Source organism: Papio anubis, chromosome 3 (genome assembly GCF_008728515.1).
Source record: "Papio anubis isolate 15944 chromosome 3, Panubis1.0, whole genome shotgun sequence".
Taxonomy (NCBI): Eukaryota; Metazoa; Chordata; class Mammalia; order Primates; family Cercopithecidae; genus Papio; species Papio anubis.
The window spans coordinates 181,151,238-181,169,034 of NC_044978.1; the positions used below are offsets into that span (position 1 = coordinate 181,151,238).

The 17,797-nt window shown below is 47.4% G+C and overlaps 1 protein-coding gene across 6 annotated transcripts in view; it reads right to left on the bottom strand.

Annotated features, from left to right (window-relative positions):
* Nucleotides 1-17,797, bottom strand: part of TRMT44 (tRNA methyltransferase 44 homolog) — a 61,215-nt gene that overhangs the window by 38,709 nt on the left and 4,709 nt on the right. For 5 of the 6 annotated variants that reach the window (XR_001902300.3, XR_646692.4, XR_646691.4 and 2 more), the window contains exons 3-8: nt 15,132-15,351; nt 13,018-13,086; nt 12,100-12,207; nt 10,297-10,368; nt 2,182-2,288; nt 73-256 (exon numbers count right to left, since the gene is read on the bottom strand). Coding sequence is in view for 2 of the 6 variants with exons in the window: in XM_003898429.5 (XP_003898478.2) it covers nt 73-256; nt 2,182-2,288; nt 10,297-10,368; nt 12,100-12,207; nt 13,018-13,086; nt 15,132-15,351 (760 nt within the window). In the remaining 4 variants the exon portion in view is untranslated. The remainder of the gene's footprint in view (nt 1-72; nt 257-2,181; nt 2,289-10,296; nt 10,369-12,099; nt 12,208-13,017; nt 13,087-15,131; nt 15,352-17,797) is intronic. The other variant, XM_021938288.2, reaches the window with a different exon arrangement.

Consider the following 17,797-nt stretch of genomic DNA (forward strand, 5'->3'; position numbering starts at 1 on the left):
GTGACAGAGTCCTGAGCTCTCCATCCGAACACCGACACACCGCCAAGAACAACAATGAGAATCAAGACGTACTCTTTTGGTTGAAGGAATCCTGAGGCAGTCTTCGGCCACGTGAAACCCACAGGTGAAGCCCACTTCTTTAATGAAGTCAAGGTATTCCCGGTACTGAGTCTTCTTACTCTGCCTCCGGGAGTATTTTCCAATGAAGTCAAAGAAGCAGCAGGGGAGGACAAAGAAGCGGCAATTGTAGGAAGACCTTCAAAAAGAACCGACAACCAGAGCATCAAGCATCCAGAGCAGACGCAGTCAAGGAAATTTGGCACAAAGCCACATGGCAATCACGTAGCAGGGCAAAATAGGGAAGTGATGTTCCTGGCCAATACTGTTTCCTTTTATATACATATAATGTCCACTTTTATTTCAGCTTCAGGGGGTATGTGTGCAGGTTTTGTGGCATGAGTGTACTGCAAGATGCTGAGGTTTGGGCTAAGGCAGATCCCATGACCCAAGTAGTGAGCATAGTAACCACCAGGTGGTTTTCAACCTTTGCCCTCTCCCTCACTCCCCACCCCAGTAGCCCCAGCGTCTGTTGCTGCCATCTTGATGTCCCTGTGTACTCAATGTTTAGCCCCACTTACAAGTGAGAACATGCGGCATTTGGTTTTTGGTTTCTGCAATAGTTTGCTGAGGATAATGGCCTCCAGCTGCACCCATGTTGCTGCAAAGGACATGATTTCCTTTTCTTTATGGCTGTGTCATATTGTTTTTCATATTAAAAGATGAATTAGGCCGGGCACGGTGGCTCACGCCTGTAATCCCAGCACTTTGGGAGGCCGAGGCGGGCAGATGACAAGGTCAGGAAATCAAGACCATCCTGGCTAACACTGTGAAACCCCGTCTCTACTAAAAGTACAAAAAATTAGCCGGGCGTGGTGGCAGGTGCCTGTAGTCCCAGCTACTCGGGAGGCTGAGGCAGGAGAATGGTGTGAACCTGGGAGGCAGAGCTTGCAGTGAGCCGAGATTGCGCCACTGCACTCCAGCCTGGGCGACAGAGCGAGACTCCGTCTCAAAAAAAAAAAAAGATGAATTACAGCCTTCCCTAACTTAATTTCTAGAAATAAGGCAACACAATATATCTTTTCAATAAAATATGAATCTAATTACTTTTTAAAAAAATGACTTTTCAGTTACTGTTATCAAGTGTCATCTAAAACTTCCTGAAGTACTTTAAGATGTCAGCTTGAATAGGAACTGTTACAGGGAAGCACAACCAAGCCCGAGTGAAGACCTAGCTTTAACCTAGTTACTCCTTGAGAATGAAAACAGCTCAGAAGAACCTGAGATAAGGAGACTCCGCAACGCAACGCCAACGAGCAGCAGCACAACCTGCTTTGTGACCAAGTCTCTCGGACGCAGGACCAGCTGCCTCTGACACACGCAGCTCCCCGTGCAGCGGCAACTGTGGCTGCAGAGGCTCCACCGATGGGTAGACTTCCCCTTTCAAGACAAACCCTCATGTTTTCAGAAGACAACTTCCAAAAAGGACACCTCTTTTGGCACCGGATATAAATACTGTAGAATGGCCGGGCGCGGTGGCTCAAGCCTGTAATCCCAGCACTTTGGGAGGCCGAGACGGGCGGATCACGAGGTCAGGAGATCGAGACCATCCTGGCTGACACGGTGAAACCCCGTCTCTACTTTAAAAATACAAAAAACTAGCTGGGCGAGGTGGCGGGCGCCTGTAGTCCCAGCTACTCGGGAGGCTGAGGCAGGAGAATGGCGTGAACCCGGGAGGCGGAGCTTGCAGTGAGCTGAGATCCGGCCACTGCACTCCAGCCTGGGCGACAGAGCGAGACTCCGTCTCAAAAAAAAAAAAAAAAAAAAAAAAACTGTAGAATAATCACAGTGCCAATCAGTGCTGGCCAGTAGAGATATAATGTGAATAATCTCAGAAATTTTGTATTTTCCAGTAGTCATATTTTAAAAGGTAAAATAAAACAGGTGGAATTTATTTTAAATTTAACCCAATATAGGTGATATGCAAACATTTCAAAAATTGGAAACACCCACATTTCAAGTGCTTGACAACTGCATGCAGCTAGTGGCTACCCTTTTGGACATCACTATTTAGAAGACGAAGCATTCCCCAGTCATTCACCTGGTAACTCCTCTACTTCTCACCTGGCTGCAATGACAGGTATCCATGGTGTGAGTTCATCAGAATGGTTACCGATTAACCAATCAACATCAGGGAAAAGGGTCTTATCGTTGGGTGTGATTGCTTCTTCCTAAAGGAGTAACAAAACAAGACAAAATGTTTTGTGAATCAATGTAGAGCTACTGCGTGGGCAGGACACGGGGGGAGGGTACAGGCTCTGGGGTCACACAGCGCAGAGCTGTAGTTCACCTGCTACACGACCAGGAATGGGGAAGTCAATGTATCTGCCCTAGGTCTGCCTAGAGGGCAAGAAATGCTGGCAACTTTTAGGGAAATCACTGGAGAAACTAACACTCTTTTCTGAGTGCTAATCGCCTTTTGATCATTTAAAAGCTGATTTTTCCATAGGCATAAGAAGGAGCTCTAGGAGAGACGGCCACTGAATGGTTTCACCTCTGGCAGAGTATGGGGACAGACAATGGCTTCAGAGGAGGTGAATGGAAGGCAGAGAAGTCTGAGGGTGATTTAAGTGCACAATACAACACAGGGGTCTCACCTCACAGGCCTTTCAATCTAGGAAACCAAGTCTAAGAAGAGACAGAGGGAGAACTTACACATGTCAATACATGTAATTCTTTACCATTAGGCTATTTTTGTAAACTATCATGAAGTGATTAAGATCCCCCTGAAGAGGCACTCTAACCATTCTGACAAATTCTGCAGTTAAGCTGAGGACAGCTTGCTTTTACGATTTCAGAACTTTGAATAGGCACCCTACCCTTTCTGATCTTAGCAGGCCATCATTAACTACTGAAATCAACAGTCTCAATAGCAATTCTGTCAGTAAAAACCGGAAAGAGAGGGGGGGAAGAGAGACTACACAACCACTGAAAATCTTCTCAATTTTCCAGGGGTAGGGTGAGTCCCCAAGATAAGCAAACAGAAGTTATTCCCTGATCGGAACGGGGAAGCCATTCTGAGACACTCCCTCTTCAAGGCTATTCTTTCTAACAGCAAAACCGCAACACAAGAATGTTTTGCAGACACGATATGTAAAAAACTAAAACTGAAATTCTGTATCTCTCTGGTTCTTCAATAAGCACATGTGCTTCTATTTACATAGATGTTAAAATACTGAAAATAGTATTGTTCAAGGTATACGTATAATCTACAGAGAGGTCAAACCTTTGGGACTATTTATTCTTGATTCCCACTCATTCTAGGTTTGTTTGCCCATCTGTCTCTTTAAATGGCGTGAATAAATTAAAGCATAACTGACATTTAGCAAAGACCATAATCATATTTTATATTGCCAACAGCACTAGATATCAAAGCCCCACCTGTTTTATGAAGTTTGTTTTTGTGGTTTTTGTTTGTTTTCTTTGAGATGGAGTTTAGCTCTTGTTGCCCAGGCTGGGGTGCAGTGGCGTGATCTCGGCTCACTGCAACCTCTGCCTCCCTGGCTCAAGAGATTCTCCTGCCTCAGCCTCCCGAGTAGCTAGGATTACAGGCATGCGCCACCTCACCCGGCTAATTTTGTATTTTTAGTAGAGCCAGGATTTCTCCATGTTGGTCAGACTGGTCTTGAACTCCCAACCTCAGGTGATCCGCCCACCTAGGCCTCCTAAAGTGCTGGGATTACAGGTTGTGAGCCACCATGCCTGGCCTTTATGAAGTTTTGATTGGCATTTTGAACACAGCAGATTCCAATATTCCTGTTTCATATATAGGTTCACACAATTAAGACAATTTGTGATCACCACCATGCTGTTGTTATAAACAGGTGTTTTTAGTTTTTTAACACTCTCTTGCTTGCAATCAAATGACGTTTTTGAAAGAAAGAAAAAAAGTTGTATTGTACGCTTGGCCTTTGACTTTCTAGATTGTACCTGTTCATGGAAACCACTCAACTGCAGCTGGGAGGAAATCACTCACTAGAAAATCCACAAACACCACGCACATGTCAACAGAACCACCCTCATTCTGGCCATGCTCCTCCAGGGCAGAAAGCATGACAGAACTCCTGGCATTTACTTAACACTAGAATAAACACGGCTATTTTAGTACCAAGACTGAAGATTGGGAGGTAACGAGGAAAAAACCTACACACTTGGTTATAATACAGCACTCTCACCAGCAGGCCTTCCTTAACTAAGTGCTCGGGGTAGGGTCTCCCCAGGTCAGATAACCCCACAGAAAAGTCTGATGCAGGCTGCTGGGCAACCTCAGGTAAAGAACTAGAGCTTCTGCCCGTTCTCCAAGGGGCACCCCCAGCAGTTCTTCCCTAGGGTCTGGGCTTACACAGATGGCCTACTCACTGTTGCTTGAATTTCCTATCCATAGGTGCTTTTTCACCTGGGGACACATGGAATTTTGTAATCAACCACATTTCTAAATTTCATAAAGCAACATCTGCCATCTGGCAGATGAGGCTCTGTGACCTAGTCACATCCAAGCGTTTACGTGGATGAGGTCGTGAGGCAATCTGAGCAGCTAGGAAGCAGCAGCTGTTTGGCGGGAAGGACAACCACGCCCACAGAGCTACACAGAGGGAGAGGCCACGCTCTCTCCACCACCCACAGGGAGAGGCCACGCCCACACAGACTCCCAGAGGCGGCGAGGCCACACCCACACCACCCAGAGGGAGGGTCCACGCCCTGACCACCCAGAGGGAGAGGCCACGCCCACACCACCACCCAGAGGAGGCGAGGCGACGCCCAAACCACCACCCAAAGAAAGTGAGGCCGTGCCCACAGGCCCACCCAGAGGGAAAGGCCACTCCCACACCACCCTGGGAAAGTGAGGCCACGCCCACAGAGCCACTATAACCTGTCCTAGGACTGCTCCTGAGGCTACTCATGACTTTTTTCCCATTAGGGAGTCATTTCTCTGTCCTCAGTACCAGGCTACTCTTGACCAAGGTCTGACACCTGAGTGCACTTTAAGCTCATGGTCACATGACTCTAGTGCCCAGGACTGGCTGACAGCGAGGAATAGATGGGCTGTCAGGTCCAGAACCCCAGGCATCTGGATGTCTGTAACCCACCCCGGCCCAGCCTCTGTTCCATTATCTTCTCCAGCGGTGGGCACTACGCAACACCCCCGGCCGCCTCCTCAGCACCTGCCACCAGCCTCGAACCTGCTGCACGCACTGGCTGTGTGTCTGCAGGTTGTCTGCCTCCCACCCCCTTCCCATGACCATAAAGGCAGGGGTCTTGTCACTGTTGTATCATCAGCACCTAAGAGTGCCTGGCAGGTAGTGGGCACTCAAATATGTGATCAATCTGTACAACTGTTTTTTTCTCCTATTGGATGCAACTCTTGTAGTGCTCAGAATTCTTTCTGAAATGAAGTGTATCTGATGTAGGACCTTTTTGAAAAGCAGTATGGCAATATGTATTGAAAATCTTTAAAGTCCAGGTATGAAAAATATTTTTTAAGTGGACTACGATTTACACACAAAGATTTATGTAGTGTAATTTGTAATCTGAAAACAGATGGCCAAGAACAGAAGAGCTGAGTAAATAATTCTGCCTTCACCGCTTGCTGTACACATGGCTGACCTAACCTCCCCAAGTGTACCTCGGTTTCCTCACCTGTAAAATGGGGATAATAAGAGAATCAACCTCCCAGTGCTGTTGTGAGGATTACAGTAAGTTACTGTACATAAAGTACATTTACCTTTAGAAAGACATCCACACACAGCACTGGATGACTGTCAGTTTTTATTACTATCCAGCTGGCCCTTGAACAATGTGGGGATAGGGGGTACTGAACCCCTACACATGCAGTTAAGAATCTGTGTATAACTTTTGGAGACAGAGTCTCACCTGCAGCGCCCAGGCTAGTGTGCAGTGGCACAATCGAGGCTCACCACAGCCTCAACCTCCCAAGCTCAGGTGACCCCCCAACCTCAGCCTCCAGCATACCTGGGACTACAGGTGCATGCCACCACGTCTAGCTAATTTTTTTTTTTTTTTTAAAGTAGAGACAGGGTTTTGCCATGTTGCCCTGGCTGGTCTCACACTCCTGGACTCAAGTGATCCTCACACCTTGGTCTCCCAAAGAGCTAGGATTGCAGGTGTGAGTCACTATACCTGACCCATGTATAACTTCTGACTCCCCCAAAACTGACTACTCATAGCCTATTGGTGACCAGAAGACTTATCAATAATATAAACATAAAAGTCCATTAAAACACGTTTTGTGTATTATATACTATATCCTTAAAATAAAGCTAGAGAAAATATTATTAAGAAAATCGTGGCTGGGTGCGGTGGTTCAAACCCGTAATCCCAGCACTTTGGGAGGCCGAGGTGGGTGGATCACTTGAGGTCAGGAGTTTGAGACCAACCTAGCCAACATGGTGAAACCCCATCTCTACCAAAAACACAAAAAAATAGCTGGGCATGGTGGTGGGTGCCTGTAAACCCAGCTACTCGAGAGGCTGAACTGCTTGAACCTGGAAGGCAGAGGTTGCAGTGAACCTAGATCACACCACTGCACTCCAGCCTGGACGACAGAGTGAGACTCTGTCTCAAACAAACAAAAAAAAAGAAGAGAAAAATAAAAGAAAATCATAAGAAAGAGAAAATGTACTGTTCATTGAGTGGAAGTGGACCGACCATCAAAAAGATCTTCATCCCCATCCTCTTCACACCGAGCAGGCTGAGGAGGAGGAGGAGGAAGAGAAGGGATGGGTCTTGCTGTCTCAGGTGTGGAAGATGTGGAGGAGGTGGAAGGGGAGGCGGGAGAGGCAGGCACATTCAGTGTAACTTCATGGAAGTACATCATAATTTCTGTCTGCTTTACTTTTTAGTTTCTATGAGTGCCAATCTTTCCACCATTTCCTTTAGTTTCGGTGCGTATCACAGAAGTGAGTATGTCACAAAAGAAGTCAAATGCAGTCTTGACTAATCAGGACCCTTCTGCCACACTGTCTGATGTCAATTTGCTTTCTGGCACTGTCTCTTTTACATCTTCTTCCTCATCATCTGGCGCTGGGTTGGAAGCACTCATCTCCATCAGGTTGTCTGTAGTTCATTCCTCTGGAGTGGTGTCTATTAGCTCTGGAATTTCTCAAGAGCCGTATCTTGCACCCTTCATCTCCCACCTTTGTTTGCCATATCCACAGTCTCTTTCATGATTTCCTTGACTGGCTCTGTTGTAAATCCTGTGAAGTCAGGCCAACATCTGGACACCGTTTTCTTTGGTGGGAATTTGTTTCAGGCTCAGTGGCTTTCATGGCCTTTTCAGTAGCAATGATGGTGTCTTCAGTGGTAAAATCCTTGCAGGATTTTCATGCTGGTCTCTCTCTTTCGTAGTTCTCTTCCGCAGCATCCAATCCTTTCCATTGAATACTGTACATAATGAGGCTTCAAGGTCCTTGTAACTCTCTGAAAAGAGATGCTGTGTTTGGGGTCAAGCAGACCACATCAACACCACTGGTGTTAACTCAAGAGGTTCTGGGTGGCCAGGAGCATTGTCCAATATCAACAAAACTTTGAAAGGTAGTCCCTTACTAACAAGGTACTTCCTGACTTCAGAGACAAAGCCTTGATGAAATCACAAGAGTTCTTGCTGCCCGGGCCTTCTTGTACAATCGAGCGACTGGCAGCTGGTGTGTCTCCTTTCTCTTTAAAACTGAGGCTTAGCAGCTTTACAGATAAGGGCAGTCCTGATCATAAACCTGACTGCATTTGCACAGAACAGCAGACTAGCCTGTCCCTTCCTGCCTTAAATTCTGGGGCTTGCTTCTCTTCTTTTCGGCATTTTTTTTCCAGAATAGGGCATTTTCATCTGCATTAAAAACCTGTTCAGGCAGACATCCTTTCTCCTTGATGATTTTCTTTTTGTAATGTTTTGTTTATTTTTTGTAGAGATAGGTTGTGGGGCGGGGGCGGTGTCTTGCTATGTTACCCAGGCTGGACTTGAACTCCTGGCCTCAAGCGATCCTCCAGCCTTAGGCTCCCAAAGTGCTAAGATTACAGGCGTGAGCCACCACACCTGGCCTCTCTGGTGATTTTCTTAATGGCGTCTGGGAACTCATCTGCTGCCTCTTGGTCAGCTGAAGCTACTCCTCCTGTTATCTAGATATTTTTAAAACCCAAATCACTTTCTAAAACTATCAAATCATCTTTTGTTGGCATTAAATTCTCCAGCTTTAGAACTTTCACCTTCTTTCTGCTTTGTCATATAATGACTTTGCTTTTTCTTCAATCATATTAGAGTCTATATGTATGCTTTGCTTGTAGCAATCTGGCAACCACATCAAAGCTGCATTCTAAATATGAGATGAAAAGGTATTTTGCAAAAAGTGAAGGTTTTCCCGCCTGCTGGTGTAGCTGCAGTGAGAGTTTCACAAATTTCTTTCCCTCTCTTGCTTTTTTTTTTTTAAATGGTCCTTACACTGGATTCATTTATCTTGAAATGAAATTCATTTATCTGCAACTGCAGCTGCAGACCGAAATCTGTAAGACCCATCAGGGAACGCAGCCTTTTCTTCTAATGCCATGACTTTTCTCTGCTTCTTGGGAGACTTCCGGCATCACCAGTGGCACTGTGCATGGGTTTACAGGACTGCACCAAACACGCTGCAAAATACCGGAGATCACGTTTCACTGGGCTATGCACCTGACTGGAGGAATGAGCGGGTGCCACGGAGGTGATCGGTGTCACTCAGCATTTTAAATGGGCACTGACAACACTGGGGCTCACTGCAGTAGCAACGAGCGGTGACCCGGACATTTTACAGTAGCATAGTATGGACTACAGTTAATTCCATGCAATCAGGATTCAGTACTGCATCTTTACGTTCACATTTCTCTTGACAGAGAATGACACCACATACAGTCTGGGTTTGTGTAAGTTTTGGTCGATTTTAACTTTGTATGTATTTCATGGTAGTAAATGGTATATATCTGTATATATATGTAATGGTATAGATTTGTATATATTTCAATAAATGGTAAAACAGACTAGTATGTATGTGTGTTTAATGCATTCAGGACATATCTAACTTTTTCTGAATTTTTTTCAATATTTCTAGGTTATGCATTTCATCTGTAAGTTTTTTCAAATTGTTGCAAATTTCCAAAAAAATTTTCCAACGTATTTATTGAAAAGACTTTGCATACAAGTGGGCCCACAAAGTTCAATCCCGTGTTGTTCAAGGGTCAGCTGTACTTGTTTGTGTTGCTGTTACCTTCAATTCCATGGAACATTATTCAGCCATTAACAACGTGCTTGCAAATAATTGTCAAAGACTTCAGAAAATGCCTAGGATGGGATGTTAAACGAACAGAAGCAGCCAGGGTCAAAGTTCTGCTATTTTTTAAAACTCTAAATGTGCACATATTGATTTCCCTAAATAAAAGAGAGTGATTATCTCTGGGTAGGGGCATTAAGAAAAGTGAGACTGTCCCTTTCAAGTTCTAAAAAAGGGAAATGTGAAGGGTAAAGAGGACTGGCCCAAAGATATGAGAGAACTTACGTGGGGCCGCCCAGTCTGCCCTGCACATCATCTGTGTGCCTGGAGGTGATCCCACCGGGGCATCTCACTCCCATGCCGGGCACCTGGCTGCCTCCATTTGCTCATGGGGGTGCTCCAAGAAGCCTTCTCAGAGGCCCCGAGTGGGGTCACGGTTTAGAGGGCTCTGAGTCCCCACAGCCCTGTAAACCGATCCAGCCCTGGCACAGCCACCACCCTAGGTGGCTCAGCTGCAGGTGTCCCCATCCTGGTGGAGTCCTGCCAGGCATGGTAGTCACTGCTTGCTGACTGCAAAGAGCAGCCTTTGGGAGGCCTTGGAGAAGACTTCACAAAGGGCACGGGGCACGGCCCCCACCTCAAGGCGGCACGGGAGCAGCCCACACAAGATACAAATGGCACCGACAGACTCAGGGAGAGACAGCACTTTCGCCTGGAGGTCAGCGCCCTAAGTCAGTTTAACCAGAAAGCTCTGCAAGGTCTAGTTTTGTCTTTCTTTCTCTCTTCTCTAATTTCAGAGCACTTAGATGGATGTGAAGGTTTGCTATCAGCATGTCTGCTTGACCTACACAAAGAGACACATTCATTCCAGCAGTTCCCACTGGGGGCTAAGCCATGCTGAGCTCAAGGGCATGCATAACAAAGACGGTACCTCTAACTGAGTCTGTGGTCCATACATGTCCCAGATTTTCCTTCTCCGGACATCAATCCCTCTGCCTGGATGCTGAAAACATTAATTTTAGAAATCAAAGGTTAAGCTTAGTACTTCATAATAAGTTAGCAAGAACACATTAAAGCTCTGCAGGCACTGCCAGCAGGACGAAGGGCAAGAGAAGAGTTTCCTGCCAGCAACTCTTACCCCTCCTGATGCGTCCAGCGCACCAGGTGCCATTACCCCATGATACGATGGCGAGCTTAGCCACTTCCTGCTAGGGGCAACAGCTGGAACCTGCAGCCCAGTCTGGTGGTCCCAAGCTGATTTTCTTCCTGCTGTACTGTACAGTGCTGTACTGATGGGCTGCAGATATTTGCCTACACCTCCAAGAGCTTGAAATGGTTGTTACAATGCCCTTTTCCAAGTGTGTCATTAGCATTTGCGGATGGCACAAGCACGATTTCTCAGCTGTCTGAAACAGACACCCCCACCCCTGCGAGGCAGGTAAGAAGGTGTACTCCGCTAATGGTCATTATGAGTCTTCAAACGGGCCATGGAGTTGAGTGACCACAGTGGCCTTTAGTGTGGGAACATTTCCAGGGCAGTGCCCCAGGGAGCACACCTGAGAACGTGAGCCAATTCTCTGCTCTTAGTCAAGGTCAGCTGCCTGCTCTTCTTGCACCTTGGCCACCCTCACTGGCTCTCACAGGGCAAACTTATTTATTCCAAGCCTGCAGAAGAGGAGGGGTGCATAAGACACCTCCCAACTGTCCCCAGGTACCAGCTTCCAAGCTGCCACCTGATACACTACCATCCCCACAACCAGCTTACAGGTATTATGATTAGAAACTCATTCTTCAATAACACACTTGAAAAGGGCATTGTAACAACCATTTCCGGCTCTTGGAGGTGTAGGCAAATATGTGCAGCCCATCAGTACAGCACTGTACAGTACAGCAGGAAGAAAATCAGCTTGGGACCACCAGACTGGGCTGCAGGTTCCAGCTGTTGCTCCCTAGCAGGAAGTGGCTAAGCTCGCCATCATATCATGGGGTAATGGCACCTGGTACGCTGGACGCACCAGGAGGGGTACGAGTTGCTGGCAGGAAGCTCCAGGTACAAGCCACCGAGAGCTGACCCACCCCTACTGACAGTGCTTCCTGGGCAGGTGCCGCTCTCAGCCCAAGACTGGTTTCACTCCATCAGGTGAACATCCAGAAAACAGGGGCAAAACCCAGCACCACACTGTTCCATACTGTCGTCTGTGTATATACGACTGGCCGTCCGAGCCAGAACTGAAGCTTCTCTTATTTCTTTTTATTTTTTTGCAGAGACGGGGTTTCACCATGTTGCCCAGGCTGGTCTCAAACTCCTGGGCTCAAGTGATCCTCCCGCCTCAGCCAAGTGCTGGGATTGCAGGCGTGAGCCCCGTGCCTGGCCTGAAGCTTCTAAAGTGCAGAACCTGCCTTGCTTTTTATCTCCCTCCAGCCCCTTGAGATGGTGGGTTTCAAAAGAAATTTCTGACAGCAAAAAAACATCCACGCTACTCAAAGCCTGTCATTTTATAGGTCCACGCCGGGGCCTAGGGACTTCCACTTAGGTCCAATTCGATTATCACGTTTCCTTTGTTTTATGAGCTGTTTATCAAATTAACAGAAATTTATAAGTCCCTACCTACTCTGATAGCCGGCTAACTCCAAATCCAGGCTGTACCAGCAGAAAAAGATGTCAGTGAACCCTGTGCCTGACCTGAGGAAACTCTGGACAAGTTACCAGAAAAGGTGATGGAGCCGGGCTTACCCCCTCACTGTTCAGGATGTGGACCAGGAGGCCATTTCCACATCCCAGGTCCACAAAGGACTGCCTGGCAGTTAGTCCCCTCTCGGCCCTTTCTTCTTCCCACAGAATCTAAGTGAAGAGAAACACGTAACAAAGTCAGGTAGTAATTCACTCTACACAAGAATAATTCAGACACAAACTGGTCAAAGAAAACTCTGAGTGAGAGGAAACTGGAAATTATCTACATTAAACATTCTTTCTTTTTTTTTTTTGAGATGGAGTCTTGCTCTTGCCACCCAGGCTAGAGTGTAATGACGTGATCTTGGCTCACTGCAACCTCCGCCTCCTGGGTTCAAGCAATTCTCCTGCCTCAGCCTCCCCAGTAGCTGGAACTATGGGCACACGCCACCAAGCCCAACTGATTTTTGTATTTTTAGTAGAGACGGGGTTTCACCATGTTGGCCAGGCTGGTCTCAGACTCCTGACCTCAAGTGATCTGCCCGCCTCAGCCTAGCTTACTCTAAACATTCTTATAGATAAGTAAACCAAGATGATTAAATCAGAGGGCATGTCCAAATGTAGCCAGCTAGCGAGCCAGCTGAGGAAAGGGCTAGAAGGTTCTAGGCCAGGGCTGGAAGACACGTGCTCCTCAGTGCTTCCCTGTGCCAGACGGTGCCTCCACGATGACTGCTGAGTGTGGACATACAGTTCCGCCTGCAGGTCAAGTTTGAACCCAAGGTCAAGTTTCAACCCAAACTTGTTCTAGACACATCAAAAGGACCATATGAAGTCAAACTGTTACATGGGTAACCAACCTTGGCCAGCAGAACTGTGAGCACCGGCTGTTACGGATTCGGAAAATGTCCTTCACTACTGGGAACATCTGCCTGTAGCAACCTCCACCCGCTCCAGAGAAGCTACGGTTGTGCACACCCTTACCAGCAGGTATGCCGCGATAGCCACATCTTCATACACGAACTTCTCAGGATCAGTGACTTCAGGCCACACCTAAAACAGTTTCAAGAGCAAATGTAAATTATTCGGTTTTTCCACCACCATTTCCCAATACTTAAGTATCCCTATAAAGCATAAATCAAACTGGACTAATCGTGCATTAAAATAGAAAATACAAGCTCAAAGGCAGGAATTCACAACTGGTTTCTTACAATAAAAGATTTCCATAAAGAAACAAGGCATGCCAAGAACACTACAATCCACAGCAAGATTTCACAATCAACAGAGTGCACCTAAGGCGCTGAGCTGAGACAGTGGACACAGGAAACGCGCAGCTACACGGTGCTCACCGGCCATGCAGATGAGGGCAATGAACAAGGAAACAAGGGGCAGGAGTGAAACTAGGGCAGGGAAGGCCGCGAGCCACGGACTAGGAGACCAGTGCTCCAGCCCCTGGTCCATCAGTGGCTGCTGTCGCCCTACCTGTCAAACAGGAATAAAGCCCATGCCTCAACTAACACACAGGATAATCAAGGTGCTCTGAAAACTGTAAAGCACTAGCTGTGCAAAACTGAGCTCTCATTATTAAAAGTAGTCATGTTCAGAAGGGGCATTAGGCAAAAGAGGAAAAACCAATGGCCAATGTTAAAAGTTGAAATTTGTATTTCCAGTCATAGTGCCTTAGACAATCCAGATGAACCGTCTCACTAGAAACAATTTCAAAAGCTGGAAAAACAAAAAGTACCTTCTGGATGGTACTAAATAGCTAACAAGATGGCAAAGGGCCACAAGGCCAGGATGCGGGAGGGAGCCCAGCCTCAGTCAGCCAACCCCTGCGACCCACAGGTGCTTCAGCAATAATGAAAGGTCACAGCTTTAAGCCTGCGACTTTTGGGGTGCTTTTGTTACAGAGCAAGAGGTGACTGATTAAAAAAACACATGGAAGCCGGGCACAGTTGCTCATGTCTGTAATCCCAGCACTTTGGGAAGCCAAAGCAGGCGGATCACTTGAGCCCAGGAGTTTGAGACCAGCCTGGGAAACATAGCAAAACTTTGTGTCTACAAAAACTACAAAAAATTAGCCAGGCATGGTAGCATGCTCCTGTGGTCCCAGTGACCAGGGAAGTTGAGCTGGGAGAATCGCTTGAGCCCGGGAGGTTGAGTCTGTGGTGGGTGCACCCCTGCACTCCAGCCTAGGCGACAGAGTGAGATCCTGTCTCAAAAACAAAACACAAACAGAAAACCATGGAAATGACAAATTGTGGTTACTCCTCGGAGGGGGAGGAAGATGGGAACTTGGAAGAATATTAAGTAACTTTGACTCTACCAGCAACGCTTTCTTTCTGCCTTAAGCTGGGCATAAATACACAGATGTTTCTTATTACGCTGTTTTTACGTCTCAGAAAGTTTAATCACATGTTATCATGAAATGTATCTCCTTTTGGGAACTGCTCTATTGTACTTGAACTTTTCATATATTTTCTTAAAATATCTTTAGGTTTATACAAAGAATTATGGTAATTTAGTCATTTTTTTTCAAGGTTCCATTACTTTTCAATTAAATATTTCCCTTTAGGTCTCTTGAAAATAAATAATATACAAGATCAATCCTTTTCCATTATGTATCTATGTTTTTGTTGTGTGCACCCCTAAGTATGTCAAAGTACAGCCTGTAACAGAAAAAAACAATTTTACCTGGCAGAGTTTATTTTATCTCATTTAAATTAAGGGAGAGCGGGGCACAGTGGCTCACGCCTGTAATATTAGCACTTTGGGAGGCCGAAACGGGCGAAATGCCCGAGCTCAGGAGTTCGAGACCAGTCTGGGCAACATGGTGAAGCCTCATCTCTAATAAAAATACAAAAAATTAGCCAGGCGTGGTGGCATGTGCCTCTAGTCCCAGCTACTCGAGAGGCTGAGGCAGGAGGATCTCTTGAACCCGAGAGGCGGAGGCTGCAGTGAGCCAAGATGATGCAACTTCACTCTGGCCCTTTTTTTTGGGCAACAGAGCAAGACTCTGTCACCAAAAAAAAACCCAAAAAACAAAAAACCAAAACCATGAAGGGGGAAAAATCACAGATACTCTCCACCAGAATTACCTTAACCATTTCCTTATACTTCTCTTTAAGTTCCTGGTAAGCCTTGCTATACTTCATAATGGAGACGAGGGAAAGGGTGCTTTTAAAGTCACTCTTCTTGTTCTCTACAGACCACTTGGCCAACTTGGCCAGCAACTCTTCTCCAAGCCACGTGGGTTTGGGATACACAATTCCATCTGAATGCCATCTTTCTGGACAGAAAATTAAAACAGATATGAACCTTTAAAAATAAGAGAAATATGAATAAGCACAGATATGTTTAATTCTTATTTTAAAATCATCTATTTACCTAATGAAGAGAACAGAAGCTGAGACATCTATAATTATATTACCAAAAACATAAAAGGAACTAGAACTAGTTATAGAACTTTCATCTAACAGAGAAAAACATGTACAAAGCACAGAGAATCCCCTTTTCTTGCGAACTTTGTTAAGAACATACTTACACACCCGTGAAGCCCCTGAGGCAGCCGAACAAATAAAGGACTCTCGCCTGCTGCTTCATGCACAAGGAGCCAGAGTCTAAGCGTCCGAGGATTTTCCTAACATTTCTTTACGCATTTTCACACGTGCAACTCAAATGAGTACACTGGCTCACTGAATAGCTACTTGCCAGAAAGCGAAGTGCTCAGCCACAGGCCGCTGTGCATTTTGCTGGCTTATTTTGCCTTTCACATGTCTTCTGCCATCAGAAGGTCACGAGGGCAGGGCTTCTGTCTGTCTAGCTCACTGCTCCGCCCCCCGGTCCCAGCAGTGCTGACACACGGCAGGCACTGTTCATGGATGCATTCAATACATGAGTAAAAGCTCACAATCCTTGGGAGGACTGGCGGGACAGACACGAACCCAGATAACAATACACTGCCCAAGGGCTGCATTTGGGGCAGCATAAGGAAGGGGAGGGCATTAAGTTTGCCGGGCAGATGAGAGAAAGCTACCATAAAAGCGCCATTCAATGGACATTCCTGAGAACAAGCAGACCCAGCCACTGGGTGAGTGGGGAGGAGCCGGAGGGCCTGACAGGAGCGCTGAGGGCGCAGCAGCAGCACGGCCCTGGTGCAGGGACAACGGCCAGTGGTCCGTCTGGTGAGCGCTGTGGTGTCCAGGTTTTCTGCCGCCACGGTGCCTCAGAGGGACACAAGTCACTTCCAGAACATTCTCCAGAGAGTGACCCCAGAGTGGGTCTGAACCTTTCCCCTGGCCCAATTCCTTCCTCAGGACTGTGAGGTCTGTCCCGCTCAGTCAGAAGCGTTCCTGCTGGGCCCGGCACTAACTTCTGTGGCCCCTGCACGCTGCAGACAGATTCTGCCCAAGGGGCACTCCTCGCTCTTCCCTGGGCCTCGTGCTCTTCCCCAGGGTCCCCCAGAGGTCCACATGGCCTCCTCCTTCATCCGCCTCTCTTCCATGTCCCTTCTCAGAGGCCTTCCCACATACCTTGGCCACACACTGCCACTTCTAATGAGCGGACACAGTCCTGCTCGGTTGTTTTCCTCCCTGCACCACGTGGTATGGGAGCAGATATTCTCCACTGCCCCAGGAGACTCGCTTCCCGCTGGGTGCCCAGCCCCAGCACATGCTGGGCATGTAACAAAAGTCGCTGAAAACGCATCGAGCTGCGAGGAAGCACGCACATCGGCAGTGGAGCCTCTCATTTGTGTTCAACTCAGAAGGCAACACAGCTGGCCCCTCGAGTGTGGCCTGTGCCCAGAGACTGCGAGGAACAGTTGCCTGGTGAGGCTACGACTAGAAATGCCACCCTGGGAAGGCAGGGGCAGCAGCCATGTCCTCGGTAGCTCATCAAAGAGCAGTGAAGGTCACTCCAATGCAGCAGGCACATGCCGAGCACCTCCTGCAACCCCGCCCTGCGCCGGGTGCCCACTGCACCCAAGACAGGCACCACCTTCGGGCTCACAGGCACACAGCTCAGCATCGCCGAGCACAAAGGTGCCTGGCACAGGGAAGCCTGGCTTCTCCTAGTGTCTACTGTCCCTCCCCACTCTCCAACAAGGGCATGCTGGCAGGAAGGGACCTCAGGGCAGGATCCCCTGACAACTAGGGGCAACCTCTGGATGGTTCTCAAAGGGCTTCATGCTACAGGACCTGAGTGCCCTTTTCAAGCACGAAGGCTGCAACAGGTCCATGTGAGGCCCAGCCCTGCCACCTCCTCAGAGGCTTAGGAATGATTAAACCCATTTCAAGGTGAGCAGACAGACGGCCAGGAGGTAGAGCACATACCCAAGACCACACTGCTAGTGGGAAGCCCACACTCTTCTCGCCACACCCCTCTGCCTTCTAGGAAGCCCCGGGCAAACTCATTCCAGTTACTCAGACGTTATCCCCAAGACTGTTTCAGAAAGTACAGGTTGGATGTCGCACTCAGGAAAATATCAATTGACGAGTAATGAATGAATTCACCCCTCCTCTGACTTTTTTGTTTTAAAAATACCAAACAATCAAGGCCAGGCGCGGTGGCTCACGCCTGTAATCCCAGCACTTTGGGAAGCCGAGGCGGCTGGATCATGAGGTCAGGAGATCGAGACCATTTCCTGGCTAACACGGTGAAACCCCATCTCTACTAAAAATATAAAAAATTAGCTGGGCATGGTGGCAGGCGCTTGTAGTCTCAGCTACTCGGTGGGCTGAGGCAGGACAATGGCGTGAACCCG